The sequence below is a fragment of the Manis javanica genome, chromosome 5 (genome assembly GCF_040802235.1).
Source record: "Manis javanica isolate MJ-LG chromosome 5, MJ_LKY, whole genome shotgun sequence".
In the NCBI taxonomy this organism is placed as follows: domain Eukaryota; kingdom Metazoa; phylum Chordata; class Mammalia; order Pholidota; family Manidae; genus Manis; species Manis javanica.
In genome coordinates this window covers 108,287,866-108,309,696 of record NC_133160.1, presented here as the reverse complement: position 1 = coordinate 108,309,696, position 21,831 = coordinate 108,287,866, and the positions used below count along the sequence as shown (strand labels likewise).

General features: G+C 37.9%; 1 protein-coding gene across 1 annotated transcript in view; it reads left to right on the top strand.

The window, feature by feature from the left end:
- Positions 1–21,437, top strand: part of BMP3 (bone morphogenetic protein 3) — a 31,068-nt gene extending 9,631 nt beyond the window's left edge. The window contains exons 2-3 of the mRNA XM_017659515.3: positions 10,172–11,082; positions 17,483–21,437. Coding sequence (XP_017515004.3) covers positions 10,172–11,082; positions 17,483–17,674 — 1,103 coding nt within the window. The 3' untranslated portion in view covers positions 17,675–21,437. The remainder of the gene's footprint in view (positions 1–10,171; positions 11,083–17,482) is intronic.
- The last annotated feature ends 394 nt before the right edge of the window (positions 21,438–21,831 follow it).

Genomic DNA, 21,831 nt, shown 5'->3' with positions numbered 1-21,831 from the left:
CTTGGTGGCTGAATGGAGCAGGGTTGCACCTTTTTATAAAGATTTCTTGAAGTTAGTTGTTCTCAGAGTATGGTCCCTAGATTGGCAGTAACAGCATCTCCTTGTTAGAAACTCTCTAGCCTACACGAAGCCATCTGAATTAAACTCTGCAAGCATAGCACAGAAATCTCTGCTCTCACAAGCTGCTGAGATGATTCTCATTGCATGTTTGGGACACACGGCTCTATGCCCATGTCCCTAGAGTTCTGAGTATCTTATAAACAGTGTCTGAAATCTAAGATTGATTAACATGCTAGTCCGGGTCTCCTTTGTCCCTCTTATTGGACCATTCACTGGGCAAATGGTTTATTAATTTATATAATAGTATGCTTCTTTCACTTCAGAAGGTATATTACTGGCTTTATGACAGTTTTTGCCCTGGAGGGGATATCAAAGTAAGTTAATAAAGACTTCTTACTCTTCTTTCCCAGCAGCAGAATTTGGGCCTGATAGATTTGCTAGAAGGAGGAGGATGGGATCAGGGGTCTATAAAACAAGTCTCTGGAGGGCAAAGAGAATATCTCATTTCATCCTGGTATTCTGAGGACTTGGCATAGTTTGCCATATAGTAAACACTCAATAAATATTTCAGTTGAGCTGAATTAGATGTTCTGGGGACTAGATAAGAAAAGATAGTAGGACACTGCTGGTGGAGATGTAAACTAGTTCAACCATTGTGGAAAACAGTATGAAGTTTCCTCAAAAAACTCAAAATAGAAATACCATTTGACCCAGGAATTCCACTCCTAGGAATTTACCTTAAGAATGCAGGAGGCCCAGTTTCAAAAACACATATGCTTCCCTATGTTTATTGCAGCACTATTTACAATAGCCAAGAAATGGAAGCAACCTAAGTGTCCATCAGTAGATGAATGGATAAAGGAGAGGTGGTACATATACACAATGGAATATTATTCAGCCATAAGAAAACAAATCCTACCATTTGCAACAACATGGATGGAGCTAGAGGGTATTATGCTCAGTGAAATAAGCCAGGTAGAAAAAGACAAGTACCAAATGGTATCACTCATCTGTGGAGTATAAGAACAAAGAAAAAAACTGAAGGAACAAAACAATAGCAGACTCACAGAACCCAAGAATCGTCTAACAGTTACCAAAGGGAAAGGGACTGGGAAGGGTGAGTGGGCAAGGAGGGAGAAGGGGAATAAGGGGCATTACAATTAGCACACGTAATGTAGCGGGAGGCGGGGCACACAGGAAGGGCATTATACAGAGAGAAGACAAGTAATGATTCTATAGCATCTTACTACGCTGGTGGACGGTGACTGTAATGGGGTATGTGGGGGGGACTTGATAATAGAGGAAGTCTAGTAACCATAATGTTCAAGTTATTGTACGTTAATGATACCGAAAGAAAAAAAAGGAAGGAAAAAAAAAAGATGTTAGGAAAGCTATCAGCCAGGCAAAGAATCCTTTAAAAATAAACTTACCATGAAAGAATCTCCCAGAAGGCATTCTACCACATATATGTTGAATGGCCATACTATTCTTCTTCATATACAACTGTCCTAATAATGCTTCTATTCTGATGAACTGAAAGGAAACTCCATATGGTACTTACACCCAAGAAGGGCCTTTTCTGGCCTTGGAAACTTGACACTACTTTAAAGTGTTTTACCTTGGTGTTGAGTAGGAAACACTTCTGAATCTCGTAAGTTTACACAGTTGTTCATTCAACAAATTTAACAAATATTTTTCAAGATATAAATGCTCTAGACTGAGCAAAGTACTAGGAGTTCTGAGATTTATTAGGATATGGGTCTGCCCCCCAAGAGCTCACAGTCTAGGAATGCCCTTGGGTGGAGGTAAAGAGCAGATAAACTGATTAATGAACACTTTGCTATTCTAGAAAAATACACATTGTATCATCTCTGGTCATCTTTTACTTTGGACACAGAGAACGGTTGTTTTGAGATTCCATAAAACTCAGTCTTTTGACTGGGACTCTGCAAGAAAAATAAAATTCTATGACTTTGTGCTGTGTTTAGAAACTCTCCAACTTGCCTTTGCCTGAAAGCTGAAGATGCCGTAGGGAAACTGCAGTCCTGACTCAGTAATGGGCAGCAAGGACTCAGCCTGTAGCTATGGGTGTATAGTGCCCTATCCTAGGCACCTCTGTCATCTCTAGCAGCTGTACTTTGTTTGACAAAGAAGTGGGAAAAAGAATTGTTCTGAGTTACATATTTTCTGTATGACTAAAATGTTTTCCCTGCTTTCTGGGGATTTAACTAATCATCAAGATTTCATTTAGTCTATTTGTTTTAAAATCAGACTTTACATAGAAAGCTTTCCATTGTATGTTCTAATTCCCTTTGAAAACCTTCTGTGTGGGCTAGCATGAAGGTGAACTTCCACTTACCACTCCCTGGGCACCACCTCAGCGACTCCTTGAGGCTTGCTAAACCATTGCAATAGTACAGTGGGTCCCAAGCCACACTTTCCTGTGTCTTTGGTCGTAATAGGTACAAGTGCTTTGCTTTTTTAGAGGAAAACAGAAATAAATCTTCCGCCCTTATCTAATAACCTAACTCCCCCCAAAAATCTATATAGGTAATAGAATACCTGGGTTCCTCTCCAAAATCAATGCTAACTAGCTGGCTAACTTCTGTGGCCCTTTGTTTTTGCATTTCTACCATACATAGGTTAGACTTAACCTGTTTATTCATAAAAGAAGCATTTACTGAGCACAGCCTGAGTTCAGCCCTATTCTAGGGGCTGAGAAGTCTGATACAACTACTACAGGGCCTTGTCTTTAAGGAGTTTATGGTCTTATGTCTTTAAGGAGTTCAGGAAGGAGAAACAATAAAATGAAAATAGGAACAGAGGGAGGGTCCAAACCGGAGTGGGTTGTCATGACAAGCTTGCCACAAGAGGTGGGGCTTCTGCTTTGCCATAAAAAACAAATCTGGATTATGGAGGGGAACAAGGGTGGTGAAAGCATTCCAGGACAAGCAGCAGGTAAAGTCCTAATAGGTATGAAAAGGGAAATTTGGCTTGTTCAGAAAGTCACCTGAATTATAAACATCTTTTCAATTCACAGATATTATGACTCTAAAAAATTCAAAATAAGACTGTAATGCAATGGCAAATCCTAACTAGACTTCAGTAGATGTATTCTCAGCAAGGAAAATGCAAGCTTGTGCTGGTGCCAGCAAACAGTGAGAAAACAGCACCACCTATTGGTAGTTATATTTTGTCATAAAAAACATTTCCTTGGGAACTGAAAATAAAGCCTGTTGTAGCTCCTTGCAAGGAATCTAAGAGGTTGCCTAGTTGCTCCCCCATAAAGAGATTTTCCTGTGATAATCCTGATTATGACTGGCTGTCTTCTGTTTGTCCAGTCCCATAGAGGGTCTCACTGTCAGGCTAGACACTTGGAAAGTCATTACCTAAACTTAAAATTCACCTTTAGACCTCATTCTCATTTTTGACATTGGAAAAAAAACTCAGATCTCTTGGCAACCCCTCAAGTATTTGCAAAAATTCTCATGTCATTGCTAAACCATTCTTTTTTCTTCCTCCAAGCCATGTATTCTCTATTTATTAAACTCAAAGTTGTAAGAGATGGTTTCCAGACCCTTCAACATTGTGGTTACTTTGATAGTTTCTTTCTTCTGTATCAATAAAGTGGTTAAAATAAGAACATTCAGAATTAAGTAAGCAACTCTAGATATAACTGGATGGACGTAGCATACAGCTAAAGTTTCCTAGGACCTGAAGACTATGAACAGCCTAAGAATACATAAGCTATTGTTTTGTAACCCAGTAAAACCCATACTGGTTTTTATATTATTATTGTATCAGTTTATTTCTATTAATCAGAAAGTATACCTCAGGTTCTGATTCAATAATTCCAAATAGGTATCAGAATATTTCAGAAGAACAGAAAAAGTGAGCACTACAGCACTTTCTGTTCACTGATGTTTGAACATACCTAGCTGTGTCCATAGATAAATCTGTTCTACTCATGGGGAACCAAGAAAAGGCTACTGAAAAATTCCTGTTCTTAAATATGGGAAGACACAGATTTGAAAATTTAGTTATAGAATCAAAAAAAAAAAAGCTTGACAGTGATTGGAAATTATCAGCATATATTTCAACTTGCAGGGAAGTGTTTACCTTAATTTTTATCTTATTATTCTTATTTTTTTCTTCTAGAGTCATTTGCTCAACTCCATACAACTTTCTGATTACTCTTTTTGTCCATTGTAAATATTAAGTATTTGTACGGTTGTTTTTGGGAAGAGAGTGCTGACCTGCACAGAAATTAAGTAGAGAAGGCAAAAATTAAAGTATAGGCTAAAGAAGTCAAGAACTGTTTTGTGGAATGGCAGAGACTTCTAGCTTTCTGTTTAAAAAGGGGTTGGGGGAGGGAATCTAAGGCAGAGGGAATGTGTTTCCCAGCCTGGGTGGAAATGGCAAAAGCACCAAGTGCCAGGCAAATAATACCCTTAGTTAGGAGCTAAATGTGAACTGGCCATTCCTTTTCTGAACTTAGGCAACTTAGATGTCTGCTAGGACTTCAAATAACTAGGTTAATTTGGGATATTTGTGTAAGTTTCTATTTAAGATGCTGTAAATTTTGTTTATGCAAAAGCTTCCAGATAGCCAGCACTGCAGACTGCTAGAATGTGCTCCTTCCATTCCCTTCCCAATACTTCCTCTTCCCTTCATTCTTAAAAATCTGGTTGAAAGTTTACCTCTTCCCTGTGTCCCCCACCTCCCCTTACATGAGCAAAGCAAATCACTCCCTTCTCTGTGCTCCAAGAGCAATGACAGCAAGTAACATCCCCACAGCGTAGCTACCTGCATGTTGCTAATTAGCCTTGTCCTCCTGCCACAGTGTGGACAGGGGTGGCCATGTGTGCAGCCCTAAGGCCCAGCCCCAGGGTCCAGCACCTAATAGTAGCTGTTCAGCTCATATTTGTTACAGTAAAACATTTGTTTTGTTTTGGTTCTGGTTCTTCATTGGTTGTAGTGGATGTATATGTATAGCACACAAATAACACAATTGAAGCTAAGTATGTAATTGCTATGTCATAAACACTGTTGCTAAACTGCCCATTTGACTCTATTTTAAAGCAGGTCTTAGACTTCAGATTGAACAAATTAGCTACAGCTGGAGGGAAAATTTTTAAAATAACCACCAAAATTATCTTTACTTAATAATATGTCCTTGATAAAGGAAGGTATATTGCATTCAAAGAAGGGAATATTTTGCTCAATTTGCTTTTTTGGTTGGCATATTCACATCTAGCAAAATCCTACTTATTCACTGCATTTGGCAAAATAAATCTTTTTTCTTCCTTTCGGACTATATGAGTACAAAACTGGCTATTCTAAACCACCACTGTCCAACAGAAATTTAATTTGAGCCACAAATGTGACCTCATATGTGATTTAAAAATTTTAGTAGCCACATTTTAAAATATGAAATGTAACAGGTGAAATTAATTTTAGTAATATTTTATATTTAAAATGTTCTACACCCAATTCCAATGTGGGTCAGGGATGGGCAGTCCCCCACACCAATCAGCAATTCGTGGACACCAGAATGGGGTCAGAATTCAACTCAATTCTGACACTATCTACCCAGAGTTAGCATCAGATTCCACAGGTAACGAGCAGAGTCCCACAAGACTGCCTCCACTTCAGACTCCAGTCACCAGTGGAAAGCCCAGGTCATATCCTGTGCTTCTGACTAACCTGCTACAGATTAGAGGTTCCTAAAACCCCCTCCTGGGGTTTGATTAATTTGCTAGAGTGGCTCACAGAACTCAAAAAACCTGTTTACTTGATAGATTAATAACTTGCTATAAAGGTATGTAACTTCGGAACAGCCAGATGGAAAAGATGTGTGTGGCAAGTGTGGGGAAAGAGTTTACGTGCTTTCTCCAGGCACACTGCTCTCCCCAAATCTCCATGTGTTCACCTACCTGGAAGCTCTCCAAATCCCATTCTTTTGGGTTTTTTATGGAGGTTTCATTATATAGGCACAGTTGATTAAATCATTGGCCATTGGTGATGGCTTCAACCTCCAGTCTCTTTTTCCCTTTCTCAGAGGTCAGGGGGATGGGACTACAAGTTCCAACCCTCCAGTTAAAGGGTTCGTTCCCATGGCAACCAGCCCCATCTTTACCTGACCTCAAAGTCACCTCAGTAACATCACTAAAGACACCTTTATAGCACTCAACATTTAGGAAATTCCAAAGGTTTTAGGAGCTCTCTGCCACAAATAGTGAGGAAGACCAAAAATATATTTCTTATTATAAATTGATAATATCACAATATTTAACCCCAGGTATCCAATTAACATGTCAACATCCAAGTAATATAAAATATATCAATGTGATATTTTACATTCACTTTCATACTAAGTCTTTGAAATTCAGTGTGTGTTTTATACTTACAGCACATCTCAATTCAAACTTAAATGGCTAATCACTATCATATTGGAGAGTGCATTCTAGTCAGCGATACTCATTGAGTGTTTTCTATTGTGGTGTAAATGGAAGTTTCAACCCAGAATTTCCATCTGACCTCTATAGTGATATGCGGGTAAGGGTCTATTTACATATCAATGGATGTTTACCACTGCAGAGTCTCTGGTTGATGGGGGTCAAGGGGTGGAGAGAAAATGGCCATTTTCTCCTCCCTCCATTCCTGGTACCTAATTGGTCTGGTGCCCACCAGTCACTAGGGACTGTCCATGGAATTCCCTCCCAAAGGGGCAGGTGTGGGAGAGCATACATGCTACAGAAGAATGGTCACTGTGAGCTTGCAGGTTGGGGGCTGGAGAGGAAGGGCTTGGGAGTGGACCAGGGGAGTCAAGTGATAGGGGGCTGAAAACACCAAGCAAGACACTGAGCTGCAAGCAATAAAAACCCTATAACCCAACCTGCCCTTCTCCTTGTCCTCCTTTGGTTTTGCTGGATTTGTAAGGAACTTGCCCCAGTTGGGGAACCCCCTTACTCCCAGAGCTACATCTATGCTATGTACTTACCTGCATTCTTTCGATTAATTCTCACAACACTCTTCAGTTAGCACTACTGATTGGGCTCATTTTACAGATGAGCAAACTGAGACTTAAAGAGCTTAGGTCATGTGCCTGAAGACAGCTATAGAATGTGGTGGAGCTTGTACTGGGCCACAGCAACTTGACTTCAAAACAATGCACTGAATTAAAATGGAAGCCATCAGAAAGGCAGTATGGCAGATTCTCAGGCAATGAGAAGATATTGAACATTAGAGAGAGGTGTGGAAGCTGGTTAACAGCAGGTCGCAAGGTGTCTGGAAACATGGTTGAAAGAAGGAAACATTTTAAAGCAAACTGTGGGGAAAAGGAGTATAAGCAGCTTTCCCATTAAGATGCTGCCACCCGCATCCCTCGTAGTTCACATCTTCCCTGCCAGGATGTTTGATTTGGCAGTCATTCCATTGCCACATTCTTAGAACAGAGATTTCTCTTCCTTCCATTTTAAACTTCATCTGCTACATGAAGTTTGCATAAAAGTATACTCTGCACTGACTGGTATGAATTAGGGCTAGAGTCCCTGAACAACCCCAATGCCATGGCTTTGTTATAAATGTCTGTAAAATATTATACTGGTGTCATGGATTATACAAATGTGCACAAATGGCAGTTTCCTCCTTTCCCTTCACACAATGTTAAAAATGAACAAAATATGTTTCACATTGCATTTCCCTTGTGCTTGGGGACTCAATGAACTCATTTTAAGTTTCCACATCTTTATAAAAATATTTTTTTTTACTGAAATATGTTTTTGATCAAGAACCTAATTTCATGATTGCGTGTATGTTTCTGAAACAAACATGTATATGGAACAAGAGCATAGAAGAGGGATTCTGGCTCTGGTGACTCATTCCAAGACGGGGGTTTCTTGAGTCTAACCTTAGTCTTACCCCTAACTTGTCAGATGATCATAGGAGAAGGGACCAACTTCTGCCCTTATTAATCAGTCTTGTTCTATTACTATCTCTCACTTCTGAAGAATTGGAAATATGATTGACCAGTTTCAATAATTTTGATAGAAGAAATTCAACTTTTAAGTTCATGGAATGTCATAAACTTCAGACAAGCTCCACAACAGCATTAATTATTTATGACACTTTTGAACATGTAGATTATTTTTTCAGATACAGTACTGAATATTGAGATGGTCTTCTTACCCATCCTCATTCTGCACCCTAAATTTTGTAAAGCAGATAGAAGATATAATCTTGTAGTGCAGTTAATACCAACACTGTAACAATAATAATGGTAGTTAAGAAACCCTTATTGGACCCTTTATGAACTGTTCTGCACACATCTTATTTAATTCTCAGATGTGAAGACATTATCACCATTTTATGAATAAGAACACTAGCTTGCCCAAAGTGGCTGAGCCAGTACTTGAATCAAAGTGAGTCTAATTTTACCAATGCTTACAGCCAGTAGGCTGTACACCACCTCTGATAAGAAGCTATTACAATTCTGTGCCAAATTTACAGGAACAGTTCTAAGTAATCTCATAATTAAACGCCAAAGCACCCAGCTTGCAACCACTAACTTTACCACTGTGTTGCTGATTTTGCACATTCATGGTGTTTCAGTAAAGGAAAGAACAAATTATAGTAAAATGGCTGATCCTTGCTTTAATCTTTCTTTAGCCTTTAAAATTACTCCTATTATCTCTTCTTGTTTAATTGAGGTGAAATTCACATAACATAAAATTAACTATTTTTAACTGAAAAATTCAGTGGCATTTGGTACCTTCACAATATTGCACAATCACCAAGTCTAGTTCCAAAACATTGCTCTCATTCCAAAATAAAACCCCATATCCATTAAGCGGTTTTTCCCCATCCCTCCATGCCTCCGGTCCCTGAGAAACACCAGTCTGCATACTGCCTCTACAGACTTACTTGTTCTGGATATTTCATATAAATGGAATCAAACAATATGTGACTTTTGTTCCTGGCTTCTTTAATTTAACATAATGTTTTCAAGATTCCTCCACTTTATAAGTTGTATTGCTCCTTCATTGCTTTTTATAGCTGGATAATATTCTGTTGTACAGATATACCACAATTCATTTATCCATTCACCATTGATGGACAATTGAGGTGCTTTCATCTTTGGCTATTGTAATAATGTTACCATAAACATGCATGTACATGTACTTGTTCGAGTACCTGTTTTCAATACATTTGGCTATATACCTAGGAGTGGAATTATGGCATCTCATAATAGTTCTGTTTAACTTTTTAAGGAACTGCCGAACTGTTTCTACAGCAGCTACTGCATTTTGCATTCCAACCAGCAATATAAAAGGGTTCCAATTTCTCCACATCCTTGCTAACACGTGCTATTTTGTTTTTTATTATTATAGCCAGCCTAGTGCGTGTCAACTGCTACTGCACTGTGGTTTTGATTTACACATCCCTAATGTGTATTGATGCTGAGCTTTTTTTCATGTCCTTGTTGACCTTTTGCATAACTTTGGAGAAACATCTATTTGATTCCTTTGCTCATTAAAAAAAAAGTTTAATTGAAGAAGAGTTGACATACAATATTATATTAGTTTCAGGTGTACAACATAGTGATTTGACATTTATATTATGAAATGCTCATCATGAAAAGTATAGTTACCATCTGTCTTTACCTGTTTTTTTTAATTGGTTTATTTGACTTATTTGTTGTTGAGTTATCAGAGTTACCTATATATACTGGATACTAGATTTTACTACATATATGATTTGAAAGTATCTTCCCCATTCTGTAGCTTGTACAGACTTCCTTGACAATGTCCTTTGATGTGCAAAGCTTTTAATTTTGATGAAGTCCATTTTATCTATGTTATCAATTTATTTTATCAACATCTGTTTTTTTTTCTTTTGTTGCTCATACTTTGGGTGTCATATTTAAAAATCCATTGCAAAATCCAAGGCCATGAAGATTTTACCCCTATGTTTTCTTCCAAGAATTTAATGGTTTTGGCTTCTATACTTAGGCCATTAATTCATTTTGAGTTACCTTTTGTATATGGTATGAGGTAGGGATCTCGTTTACTCCCATTTACTCTTTTCTTTTTTTTTTTTTCCTTCCTAGGAACCCTTGAGAGCAAGGGACTGCATATTTTTAACTTGACTTCTCTAACCAAGTCTGAAAACATTTTATCTGCCACACTGTATTTCTATATTGGAGAGCTAATAAATATCAGCCTGAGTTGTCCAGTGTCCCGAGGATGCTCACATCATGCTCAGAGAAAACACATCCAGATTGATCTCTCTGCATGGATTCTTAAATCCAACAGAAACCAAAGTCAACTTCTGTGTCATCTTTCAGTAGATGTAGCCACACCTCACCGAGACTTTGTGTCCTGGCTATCGAAAGACATCACTCAACTCTTGAGGAGGGCCAAGGAAAATGAGGAGTTCCTTATAGGATTCAACATTACCTCCAAAGGACACCAGCTGCCAAAGAAGATGTTACCTTTTCCTGAGCCTTATATCCTGGTGTATGCTAACGACGCTGCCATTTCTGAGCCTGAGAGTGTGGTGTCAAGCTTGCAAGGACACCGGAATTTGCCCACTGGAACTGTGCCAAAACTAGATAGCCATATGAGGGCTGCTTTTTCTATGGAACGGAGGAAGAAGCGCTCTACTGGGGTCCTGCTGCCTCTGCAGAACAATGAGCTTCCTGGGGCAGAATATCAGTATAAGGAAGAAGGGGTATGGGAAGAAAGAAAGCCTTATAAGACCCTTCAGACTCAGCCCCCTGAGAAGAGTAAAAACAAAAAGAAACAGAGAAAGGGACCTCACCAGAAGAGCCAGACGCTCCAGTTTGATGAACAGACCCTGAAGAAGGCAAGAAGAAAGCAATGGATCGAGCCTAGGAATTGTGCCAGGCGATACCTTAAAGTGGACTTTGCGGATATTGGCTGGAGTGAATGGATTATCTCCCCTAAGTCCTTTGATGCCTATTATTGCTCCGGAGCATGCCAGTTTCCCATGCCAAAGGTAGCCATTGTTCCTTGCCCTGCACTTTCTATTTCCACAGAGGAGAAAGACACACTAAGTTGAGTGGGTGTTTTCATTTATAAAATCCTTTTGGACCCTTATTTATTGCATTCTGAAGTGTAATAGGTAATAGGATTATGCTTGGTTTTCTTTACTGGTTGTTAAAGTAACATGAAGTCAGTATTGGTATAAAGAAGGATATGAGAAAAAATGTATGTGTAAAATATGGTTTTTGTCTTGCTTCCAAACATACTACATATTCAGCTACTTGGTCTGTTCAGCTGTGTGTATCTATACCTGTCCACATAAGCAAGCCCCAAATGGTAGAAGACTGATCTTGGAGGGGCTGTTGAGAGAATGAGTGCATGTCATTGGAGTAAAGGGAATAACAAATTGGATTGATGCCCTGATGAAGAACATTTTTTGGTAGATTGTTTCTTGTGAGATGAATTGTCCTCACGGGGTCAGGATCAGGGTTGAGCCAGGTAATCGCACTCATGAAATCCACCAGATGCTTATTTCATTTGCTTCCCTGATCAACATCAAAAAGAGAGGCAGAATAGGATATGTTAACTCTGTAAACTTCTTCCAAGACTCATTTCAACCAACCGGGGCTTACCTGTGTCTCTTCCAAAATCAACAAGGGACTGTGCTCTATCATATCAGTACTCAGTATCCTGAAAAATACATTCTCAGAAGCCTCCCCAGTCCTACTTCCATCTTGATAGCAAGGCCAAGTGGCAGTTCTCTTTGAGTTTAGAGTTACCAAAATACAGTGGTGCCCTCTGGCCTTCCGTTAAGCTTATTATGACACTTTCACTCTTAGCTCAAAACAGTTTGAATCCCTATTATACATGAAAAGTGGCTGCAGGAATAGAACTTAGAGGAAGAGTAGAGCTAGGGTTTTCCGGTTTTATGTTTTTTCCAAAACTTGAAGTGAATCAACTTTTGCTGTTGTGTAATAATGGAGAAAAAAAACCGTTTGCCTCAAAGAGTGACCAATTCCAGTCCTGTGATGTTTGGCATACTAACTGTAACACAGCGAAAAGCAAAGGTCTGGCTCAACAAGATCAGGTCAGCCTCAGGGCCAGGAGCTTGATTGAAAACCCATTTTGGTGTTAGAAAATCTCAGAAGGACAGGCTTTTTACATTTTCTAAGACCTTGTCTTTCTAAAGGATTTTTGTTGATTCCATGCTTTACAAGTCCAAACACAAAGTAAGGATTATATACATTTATAGTCATATAAACAGCCTTGTCTTGCCTAAATATTCATAAAGGGCATTTCACTGATGAAACAAAACTTATTCAAACTGGGATAGCATTTAGAAACACACAGCAGAGATGCCAAGTCTAAACAGGCAATGATGAATCTTTTACAGTGTGTCTGGCTTTGTGGCACTGACAGGCAGAATGGATTCAAACTGTCTCTAAACCTAGAATGCCTGATTATAAGTGGGTCTCTAAGCCTTCCAAATAATCCCTCTCATTCTCATAGGCTGTAGTTTTTTCTGAGCAGCCTAGGAAATGAACTTTTTCTTCCCTCCTGACTCCAGGTTTCAGGACCCAGGAAGCCATGATCACTCATCAGTTAGCTTTTCGGCACCCCCACTCTGGAAATCCAGCCTGATCCCCACTTGCCACTGCTCCACGATTGCCCCAACATGCCCCTCTCATCGCCTACTGGCTCTGTGCTTTTATTGTTCAAAAACCTTGCTGTTGCTTCAGTAGATCTTCATTACAGGTTCTCAGTGATCTAATGAATACTAATTTTAATAAGTATGAGGAACAAATTAAGAATAGCAGTGAGTAAGTTTAAGGAGAAAAGCATGCGAGTGCAGCAGAATGACTAAATGTGTGTACTTGGTCATAACTGGGTTTCTTACCCTTAATGTGCCTGCAAATTGCCTGGGGATTTTGTCACCATGTAGGTTCTAATCCAGCAGCTCAGATTCTTAGATTCTGCCTGTCTAAGAAGCTTCTAGATGTGGCTGATCCTGCTGGTCCACAAATCACACTTCAAATAGCAAAACTGTGAGTCAAATCCTTTTGGTTTGAATTGGTTCCACCTCTTGCCCGCTATAGTTTTTGGGGGTAAGTTACTCAAACTCTCTATCAATCTTTATATTGATAAAATAAGTTTAACAATTTTTATTCTTACCTTTAGAATGGGTACAAGTACATAATAAAAACAATAGTATCTACATAATAAGCACACTGAGAAAATTAAGTAGTAGGATACCTTGCACAGAGTAGGCACTCCATAAATATTTGCTATTGACATTGTTATTAATAGCCATTGTTGAGGCTGAGAAGAGAACACTAAGTGTATGGGACTGAAGAGAGACCACACAGGGATGAAGAGAACAAAAGATGTAAGACAAGAAAAACTTTTGTACATGTTACTAGTCCCTTTTAAACATGACAAAGCCTAAAATAGGACTTCCCCCTTGGGTTCAACAGCCTGTACGGTCTTCCAACAACATTTCTTCGGAGAGTAATTGAATCAGGAGAGCACCGGCTGCAGCAACCAAACCCATCACAACATTTGTCAGAACTTGGAATGGCATCCGAACTCTGGGGAGGCATCACAGGGATAAGTGTGGACTTTTCTCTCTGAGCTTGAGATTTCCTTTTGCCAAGTTGAGAGTGGAAGTTTGGCTGTTACGTGGCGTTCTCTGTCTTCACCTTGCCTGGATCAGCTTACGGTTTAAAGCTTTCTAGTGGTTCCCTTTGAGCCTTCCAGGCTTTGTGGCTTTCAACCAGTACAGCAATCAAAGGAAGAGAAACGGAAAACAATATGAAGCTGCTACATTAGGGTAATTAATGAGCATCACTGTTCTCAGCACGTGTCCCACAGAGTAACCAGAGTGAACTAGTTTAATAAAAATACAGTCCAAACAACAGGGGAGAATAAGGTCTCTGACCAGATCAGCACAAACACATGTGGAATAACTGAAGCGCCAAAGAACTTTCAGACTTTAGATATACATTTTGCCCCAGAGAAAAGTTCTCCCAGCCCAGACTCCTCTGCTGGCCCTTCTTCCTTTTGGCCTCCTGAGCAAAAGCCTGCTCTATATGGCAGGGCCTTCGTCTGCAAAAGTTGACAACCTGTTCTGTAATTCAGAACAGCTGTGTTCTGCCTTTCCCAAATTCCAGGCTTTGCCCTTTCACTGATTCCAATTAGATAGTTTCTGGGCTATCACACCCATGTGGGCTGGACTGGAAGAGCGGAGCAAAACCCCACGGCCCGGGTCAGGAATGAAGCCTTGTAGCTGATGACATACTCTCCCCCGGCTAATGCATTTGTAATCAAATTCAACCCGAGGACATCATGTGCAGCTTGGCAGGTGCAGGCCTGACCACTACAGATTTCATTCACAGACACAGTAGTGTGGATTTTTTTTATTTCTAGCCCCTACAGTCAATCTGTTCTCCCAGGGAGAGACCCTGGAATTCTGCCATGAGATGAAAAATGCCCATATAACCGAAGCCAAGTAGTATGCCTCTGCCTCCCTCACCACCTTAGCATAGATGGAAAACAGATTTCAAATGAAAATGATTGAGCCATTGTTGCTGACAGAGATCCAAGAGAACCAACGAGAATTCGGAGAATGAAATTATTTTTGCATGGAATGGTAGAAAAGCTAGAAATTGCAAAAACACAGAATTAGACAGCAAAGATCTAAACACTTTGAACCAAGCTCCTATATAAAGAAGAAATTCACATTAAATGAGTTCAAAATGACACATCCTCAGTAAATTTCCTGAGCTTTCCAATTCCAATCTCTGGTCATGAAGACAAACTCTAAAAATCCTACATCTTGATGTCCTGTGTTACCTAAGCAAAAAATTACAAATGAATGCTGAAGTCATGTTTCATCCTCATTAAAAAGAGAGATGAGATAAGTCATGGAAATAACACAGATCTGCATTTGTGATCAATAGATTTCTTGTTACATAGAGTCATGAGAAACATGAACTGAACTCAAAAACAAAAATTATCAACTGGCAATATACTTCAAACAAGCAAATTACAGCATGGATCTTCTGTATATGCCATAATTATTCCTGGTAATGGCAGCTTTATCAGAGGATTTCACAGTGAGTAAAAAAGAGGGAAACTCCCTATAAAACTGAGATGCTCCTGATAAGACATACCACCCCAGAATCAAGGGCTTGCACCAGAATTCCAGTGAGCCCACCAGAGACTGCTCATAGTTTCTGCATCTTTCATTTGTGAGTTAGAGCTTTAAAAAAAGACAAGAATTTTCCTAGGAAACACCCATGAATATTTTCCATATCTACTCCGGGTCATTTGCACAGAAACTTTTATTTTTGTTGACAGGAATTATTTCCACAGAAATAAGGAAAATGGAGGTCATGCTATTTCTTGGGAGTATTTCACCCACTTAGCAAGTATATATATTCATCCCTAGAGCACACACTCTTTTGGGCACTGAGGAATAGCGAATCACAGCAGTATTTATTGATTGAGGCCTCATCTACTTAAGTAGATCCACTTCATATGAAATTTCAATATTGTAGGAGTCATTAAAACATTGATAATAACAAGATAATGTTGGGAAATCTATGGCTTAGAAAATCCTTTCAGGCAGTGCCATAAGCTGTTTGAATGACCGAGTCTTCAGAAAAACCAGCAGAGAAAAGTAGATGGTTACAAAAATGTTCTTTGGAAATTGCCAACCCTGATGGAATAACAGTGGTTGTTGATCTCTATTGTGCAATGCTGATTACAGTTTTGTGTCAGTCACTCAGATTTTATTGATGAGGCAGACAGGGCACATGAGATACAAAGTAGACTTCTTTTCCTTAAGTGGATGTAATACCTTATTTTACAAAGCTAATTCGTTGGAAGTTAAGTATTCTTTTTAACATAAAATCTCTAGAAAGAAAGAATGAAAAACAGTTGTCCATCATTAAGACTAATTTTTTAATAATTCATGCCCACTCACAATAAAGTTGAAGTCTAATATATGGACAAATTTTTCATTAAAATTAAGATATGCAGATGTGACAAATCAGAATTGCCCTTTCTCTGCCAAAAAGAATCCTATGTGTTTTATAGTGTGCCAGCTTTCTGTATTATTTGCTTCTCCCTTGACTTGTATGTACCTTAGCCGTTTAGCTTGTTGCAGTTTCCCATACTGAAGTTTTAGGAGTCTGAAATTAAAATTCCAATTCACTGGGACAGAGGTGCCTCTGAGTAATGAGAAACATGGTTCAAAATCCTGAAATTTAAGTCACAGTTTTGGCCTAAATCCCACTCCTGAATTGACATGTCATCTCTGACAAGTCGCCAAATTTCTGTTTCTAAGTGTGTTTAAAACAAAACTGATTTCACCTCCCTAAAAGAGACATTGGAGAGAACTAATGTTGAAAAGCATGGCATCTCTCCTGAAGAAGTTCTTGCCACTCTGGCAATATGTAAACATTCTGGACCTGAAAAAAGGACTGTCCTTCAGTGCTGAGCAGAGCTGTAGGGCACTCTCTAAACAGAACCACATGTCTCACATGGATGTTAATGGTCCCATTTGGCATTTTCTCAGGAATGGATTTTACCCAGGCTTCTTTGGTTAAACTTCTGACATCCATGGGATAACCTTAGGCCTCCTGGATTATTCCCAGAGGATACGAGCATTTTTAACTCTACCGCATTCAAGTCTGAACCCATGGAGCAACAGTGACCCCCGGTGGCCAATGGTGTGGTCTTCTTAACCCCGTTTCTGCTTCTAAGAAGAGGTGAATAATTATATAGGGGAGCAATCACTGTCCAATTCATCCTGGTGGCAATTATTAAATAAATAAATGCCCCTTGACCTGCTTGGTTTTATTTTAACAACAAAATACAAATATCACCATAGCAGTGGCAATAATGTATCTGTGTTAAGTAGGATGCTTGTTAGGTTTCTTGGTTACATAGGATCAAGAACAAATCCTATTTGTTTCAGTGCTGTTCTTGAAAACATTTTAGGATGCATTAATCCCCTGATGGGAGACTAAGTGTTTTTAATTAAGTGATTCTTGCTTAGATAAATGGCGTCAAATTTTCACTCTACCACTTACTGGCTATTTGACTTTAGACATGTTATTTATGCTTTTTGAGCCTGTTTCTTTACCTGTAAAATTTAAACAAAGTGGTTTTGTTGTAAGGATTAGAGAGACTCCATAAAACATACCTCGCACATAGCAGGCATTTAACAAATGACCACCGTTTGGGTGGTGGTGGGATAGGATCGAATGGGCCAAATGTGTAAGAATGCCAGGGCTTTTCTAAATTGTTGAAATAAAATCCTCATATATACATTTTAGTGATGAGGGGTGAAGATTAGAAAAGCTGGTCCACCCAATTTACGTGTTCTTCTCTCATTTCTTTTCTAGTCTTTGAAGCCGTCAAATCATGCTACCATCCAGAGTATAGTGAGAGCTGTGGGGGTGGTTCCTGGAATCCCTGAGCCTTGCTGTGTGCCAGAAAAGATGTCCTCACTCAGCATCTTATTCTTTGATGAAAATAAGAATGTGGTACTTAAAGTATATCCTAACATGACAGTAGAGTCCTGTGCTTGCAGATAACCTGGCAAAGAACTTATTTGAATGCTTAATTCAATCATTAGTTTATTTTTATACTTTTTCTTTTTCTTTTTTTTTTTGCACTGCCAATGCATTTCATTCCAGAAGATTTTTTTATAGTCAAAAGAGAATTAGCAAATAGACTGCTGATTTCCACCAAGGAGAACTGGACTGTATCTTGTTCCTGAATGTAACTAAAAACAAGATTTTAGTAAATACGGACATTTATTTCTTTTGTTTCAAATCACACTAAGAAAATTATCACCCACTGTTTTTAGAATTATTAGAAGACACACTGATTTATTTTTGTAATGGGCCTTGAAAATAGATTGGAAAAGCACCAATAGCTTACCATTTATCTCTACTCATAGAGAAGAGAATAATTTTGTATTTGTAAGTAAGCTAATTGCCTTAGATTCCTGAGCAACTCAAGTGCTAAATAAGTGCTAACTAAGCCAATCAACTTTGTTGTTTATCTTAAAATTTTTTGGGAATCTTGTTTACCTGTGTTTTTCCGTGTGAATGAGTGAGTGGAGAGTGTGAAGTGTTAGTGTGTATGTATGTGTGCACATTGCCAGATGCATGTGCCCTCTGGAGGAAGCTTTGCTAACATGGCTTTATACTCAGTCTACATGGGATCTTTTGGGTTTTTTCATTTCTAGTTCTGGCAAGCACCATTCAATTATGAGAGTTTTAACAAAAAGGATAGAGTGATCCAAGAGCATATGCAGAGAGTTACCACTTGGCTCAGCCATTTAATTAGACATGATGTTGTTTTCATTTCATTGCCTCCCAGAAAAGGGAACCAGAAACCCAATTTTTGAAAACTCAGATGTAATCCCTCTTCTATACTTCTTTTTCACAAATACATTCATTAGTTCTTCTAAATGAATTTAAAAATTCAATTAAATTTTTAAAATTCTATTGAATTTTTTAGTTCTCTTGAAATGCCTTTACTTCTTGTGAAGTAATCAATGGATACTGAGGCTCAAAACCTGGCAGAATATCGGAGAGTTCTTTAAATGTCCAAATTCTTCCAATCACATGTTGAATATCATTCTTCAGCCATCTCCAGATCCATGCATTTTTTCACATGGAGCAAGGTTTCTAAATCAACCATGAAATCTATACTTGAGATTTAGAGCCCACTGAAATTCACTCAACAAGAAAGGGAGTCAAATATAGACACTCTTTTTTCCCTTTGCCATTTGTCATAAATATCTTCTTTTACACTTTGCCCTCGAAAAATTATTTCAAAAGTCTTTTACTCACTATATACACGTGTCTCAGAAGTGTTTTCAGACCATGGATTGTTGTTGATATTATATCGGTGGTTAATCCTCATCTTAGTTCAGTCTTTCTGACTCAAGACAACTAAACCATCTCAGAGGCTATAAGTATCAGAAGATGTGGGGTTCTGTTCTTTCTCTGCTTATAGCTATTAATGGTGGTTCACCACTTAATAATAAATATTTATTTAGCATCTGTTTTGTAAAAGACACTGTGTTAATTATGTGTCTTTCGTGTCCTCACTGGTGAAATGAAGATCCTGACTAGTTGAGTGGAAGGCCCTTCTGGCACCGAAAGTTTGAGTTTACATAGTAGCTATTTCATACCCATTTTCCTTGAATTGATGGTGGTGATAGATCTAGAAACACTGCGGTATCTCTGTTCATAAACCAAAGGCAGGAACATTCTATGCTTCCGTGTCTGCGAGTGAGTATGGCATTCTCTGTGGTTTAAGTGGTACTTCTGTCTTATTGGAAACCCATTGAATAAGGTACTCATGAAAAGAAGCTCATTAACACTTTTTGAATACACACAGCTTGGTGTGAATGTGTGTGAACTACGTGAATGAGACACACCAGTTCTAAATAACAAATTAAGTTCTGACACCTGAGTTACTCTGGCTTCTTACAGTTCATTTTTTTGCTCTGGTATATGAAGTGAAAGATTTAAATGAGATAGGTGATGAAATTACTTTCCAATAAATTCTGTCAAAAATTTGAAAGCAAAATTGTAGAAATGAGCCAACATGTGGCCACCATTTCCTGGTCATACTGTCTTTCAATAAAGAAAACTTCTTTTCCACTGGTAGATTTTATGAAATTCTTAATTAAGTTTTTCTTCAAGAAATCTCAATCAAAATTATTACTATTACTATTACTACCACTATTACACCTCAGCTTTCCTCATTCCAAATGTCTTTTACCTTTCTCAATTTAAATTGATGCCTACTTATTACAGATCCTACAATGGTCAAAAAATCCTGTTAGTAATAGAAATTTACAGTTATAAACTAATTAAGATATTATTTTATGTAGCAGTTTATATGAAGAAATTACACCACAATTAAAGAACTTGGGTAACCTCTTATCAATCAAAGTCGCTTTTTAACATAAGTTATTTCTGAGTGGCCTTGTAACTATCATTTCACTACTGCATTGAAGATTCATTACAGTAAAAAGAGGAAAAGTTTTATTCCCAAAGAATAAAGGAAGATCACTTTTCAGTAGTGGAGGTTGAAATAAATGAGTTAATATTTCAATTAAGAAAAGTTTACTTGAAATATCTGGAAAATTGAGTGACTATCTCATAATTTGTTAGGTGCTAGTGTCTGTATAATTATTACATAGACTTTCAAAAATCTCCTGACATAAAAGTGGCAGTAGAGAAAAGAGAAATTATGTTTATAAAACATTTCCTAAGTCGTGCATCTCTGTCCCTCTTTCTCTCTCCCAACCACCACTCCACCCCCACTTGTAGATGTGAGACAAACACACAGTCACTTTAAAAAGGAATTTTTTTTCAACAGCTGTTCTCTTGAATTCAAATTCAGAGACTGTCAATGTCAATATAGCATTTTCAAAGTATTTTATTATAACCTGTGTAAATAATATACAATTTACAGGATTTGGGTTTGTAGAATTTATACTGGAAGATTGGATTCCCCAGATCTCAGGACTCCAATCGTCCATATACATTTTTACATTTAACTAGCTACATATTAACTATTGATGATTTATTCATTAAGAGATTTGTTACCTTAATAAAAAACTCCTGTTGCCTGTTTAATATTTTCATAGACAATCATATATCTATGTATAATACTATTATCAGTCTGATTAAATTTTTATATAATAACATTAGTCCTTCTGCTTTCACTTTTCTCTGTGTTAACAAGTAATTATGTCTGTATATTGACTTCTTGTTAAATCAAGATTGGGTTAGAGAACAGCTATGCATACCTGATGTGTATGATAGATATGAAATAAAATAAAAAATCCTGAGTAGATCATCTCTGTATAGCTTTTTCTCTTGAGGATTGTATTTTAATGTAGTTTATGGGTGATTATATGATTCCTCCTTTTCTAAAAACCAGGCCTTCCCTCCAGCTTTCCACACTAGTTTCTGTAAATGTTTCAGTTGAGAATTTAATGCTTGTACAGTCAATGGCAATTTAAAATATATATATTGTGTATGTATATGGAAAAACTTTGAAGATGCTGTTAATTTATTTAATGACTGTTGTCTTTCTATAATGGCAATAATTTTCATCCTTAGATGGTGAGAAAAAATTCTTTTTACTGTAGTTATTACACACAAAATGAAATTTGGTTCTTTAGTTAAATCCATTCATGCGTATATTGCAGTGAAACTTTGAAGGGCACTTCACTACTGATGTATAAGCTTTGCTGACTTTGTATTACTTTCCTCCAGTAATGTAGAGCTTTTCATTATATAGTATGAAAATAAAAATTGTTTAATTAAACATTTTCCCCATTCTTTTCTCCTTATCATTGGGAAAGACCACATTTTCAAAACTTTTTCTACTGTGCTGCATTTGAAAAGAGGTAATATAGCTTGGGCACTTTCAAGTGGTATCATGAATGAGGCATCGTAACCTACTATCAATATAACATGGTTGACAGCGTTTCAAACAATATTGAAATACACCTGTAAGGGAAAAATTCTCATGTCTTCCAAAGTTGAGGAACTCAACTTGAATTGTTTCATATTTTCTTCCTTTCTTCCTGTGTTGCTTCCTTTCTGCTTTTGTGTGTGTGTGTGTGTGTGTGTGTGTGTGTGTGTGTGTGTGTGCTTTTTATTTAATGACAAACTCCACATTTCCTACTTGGAGATATTTTTTCTGGATGCCT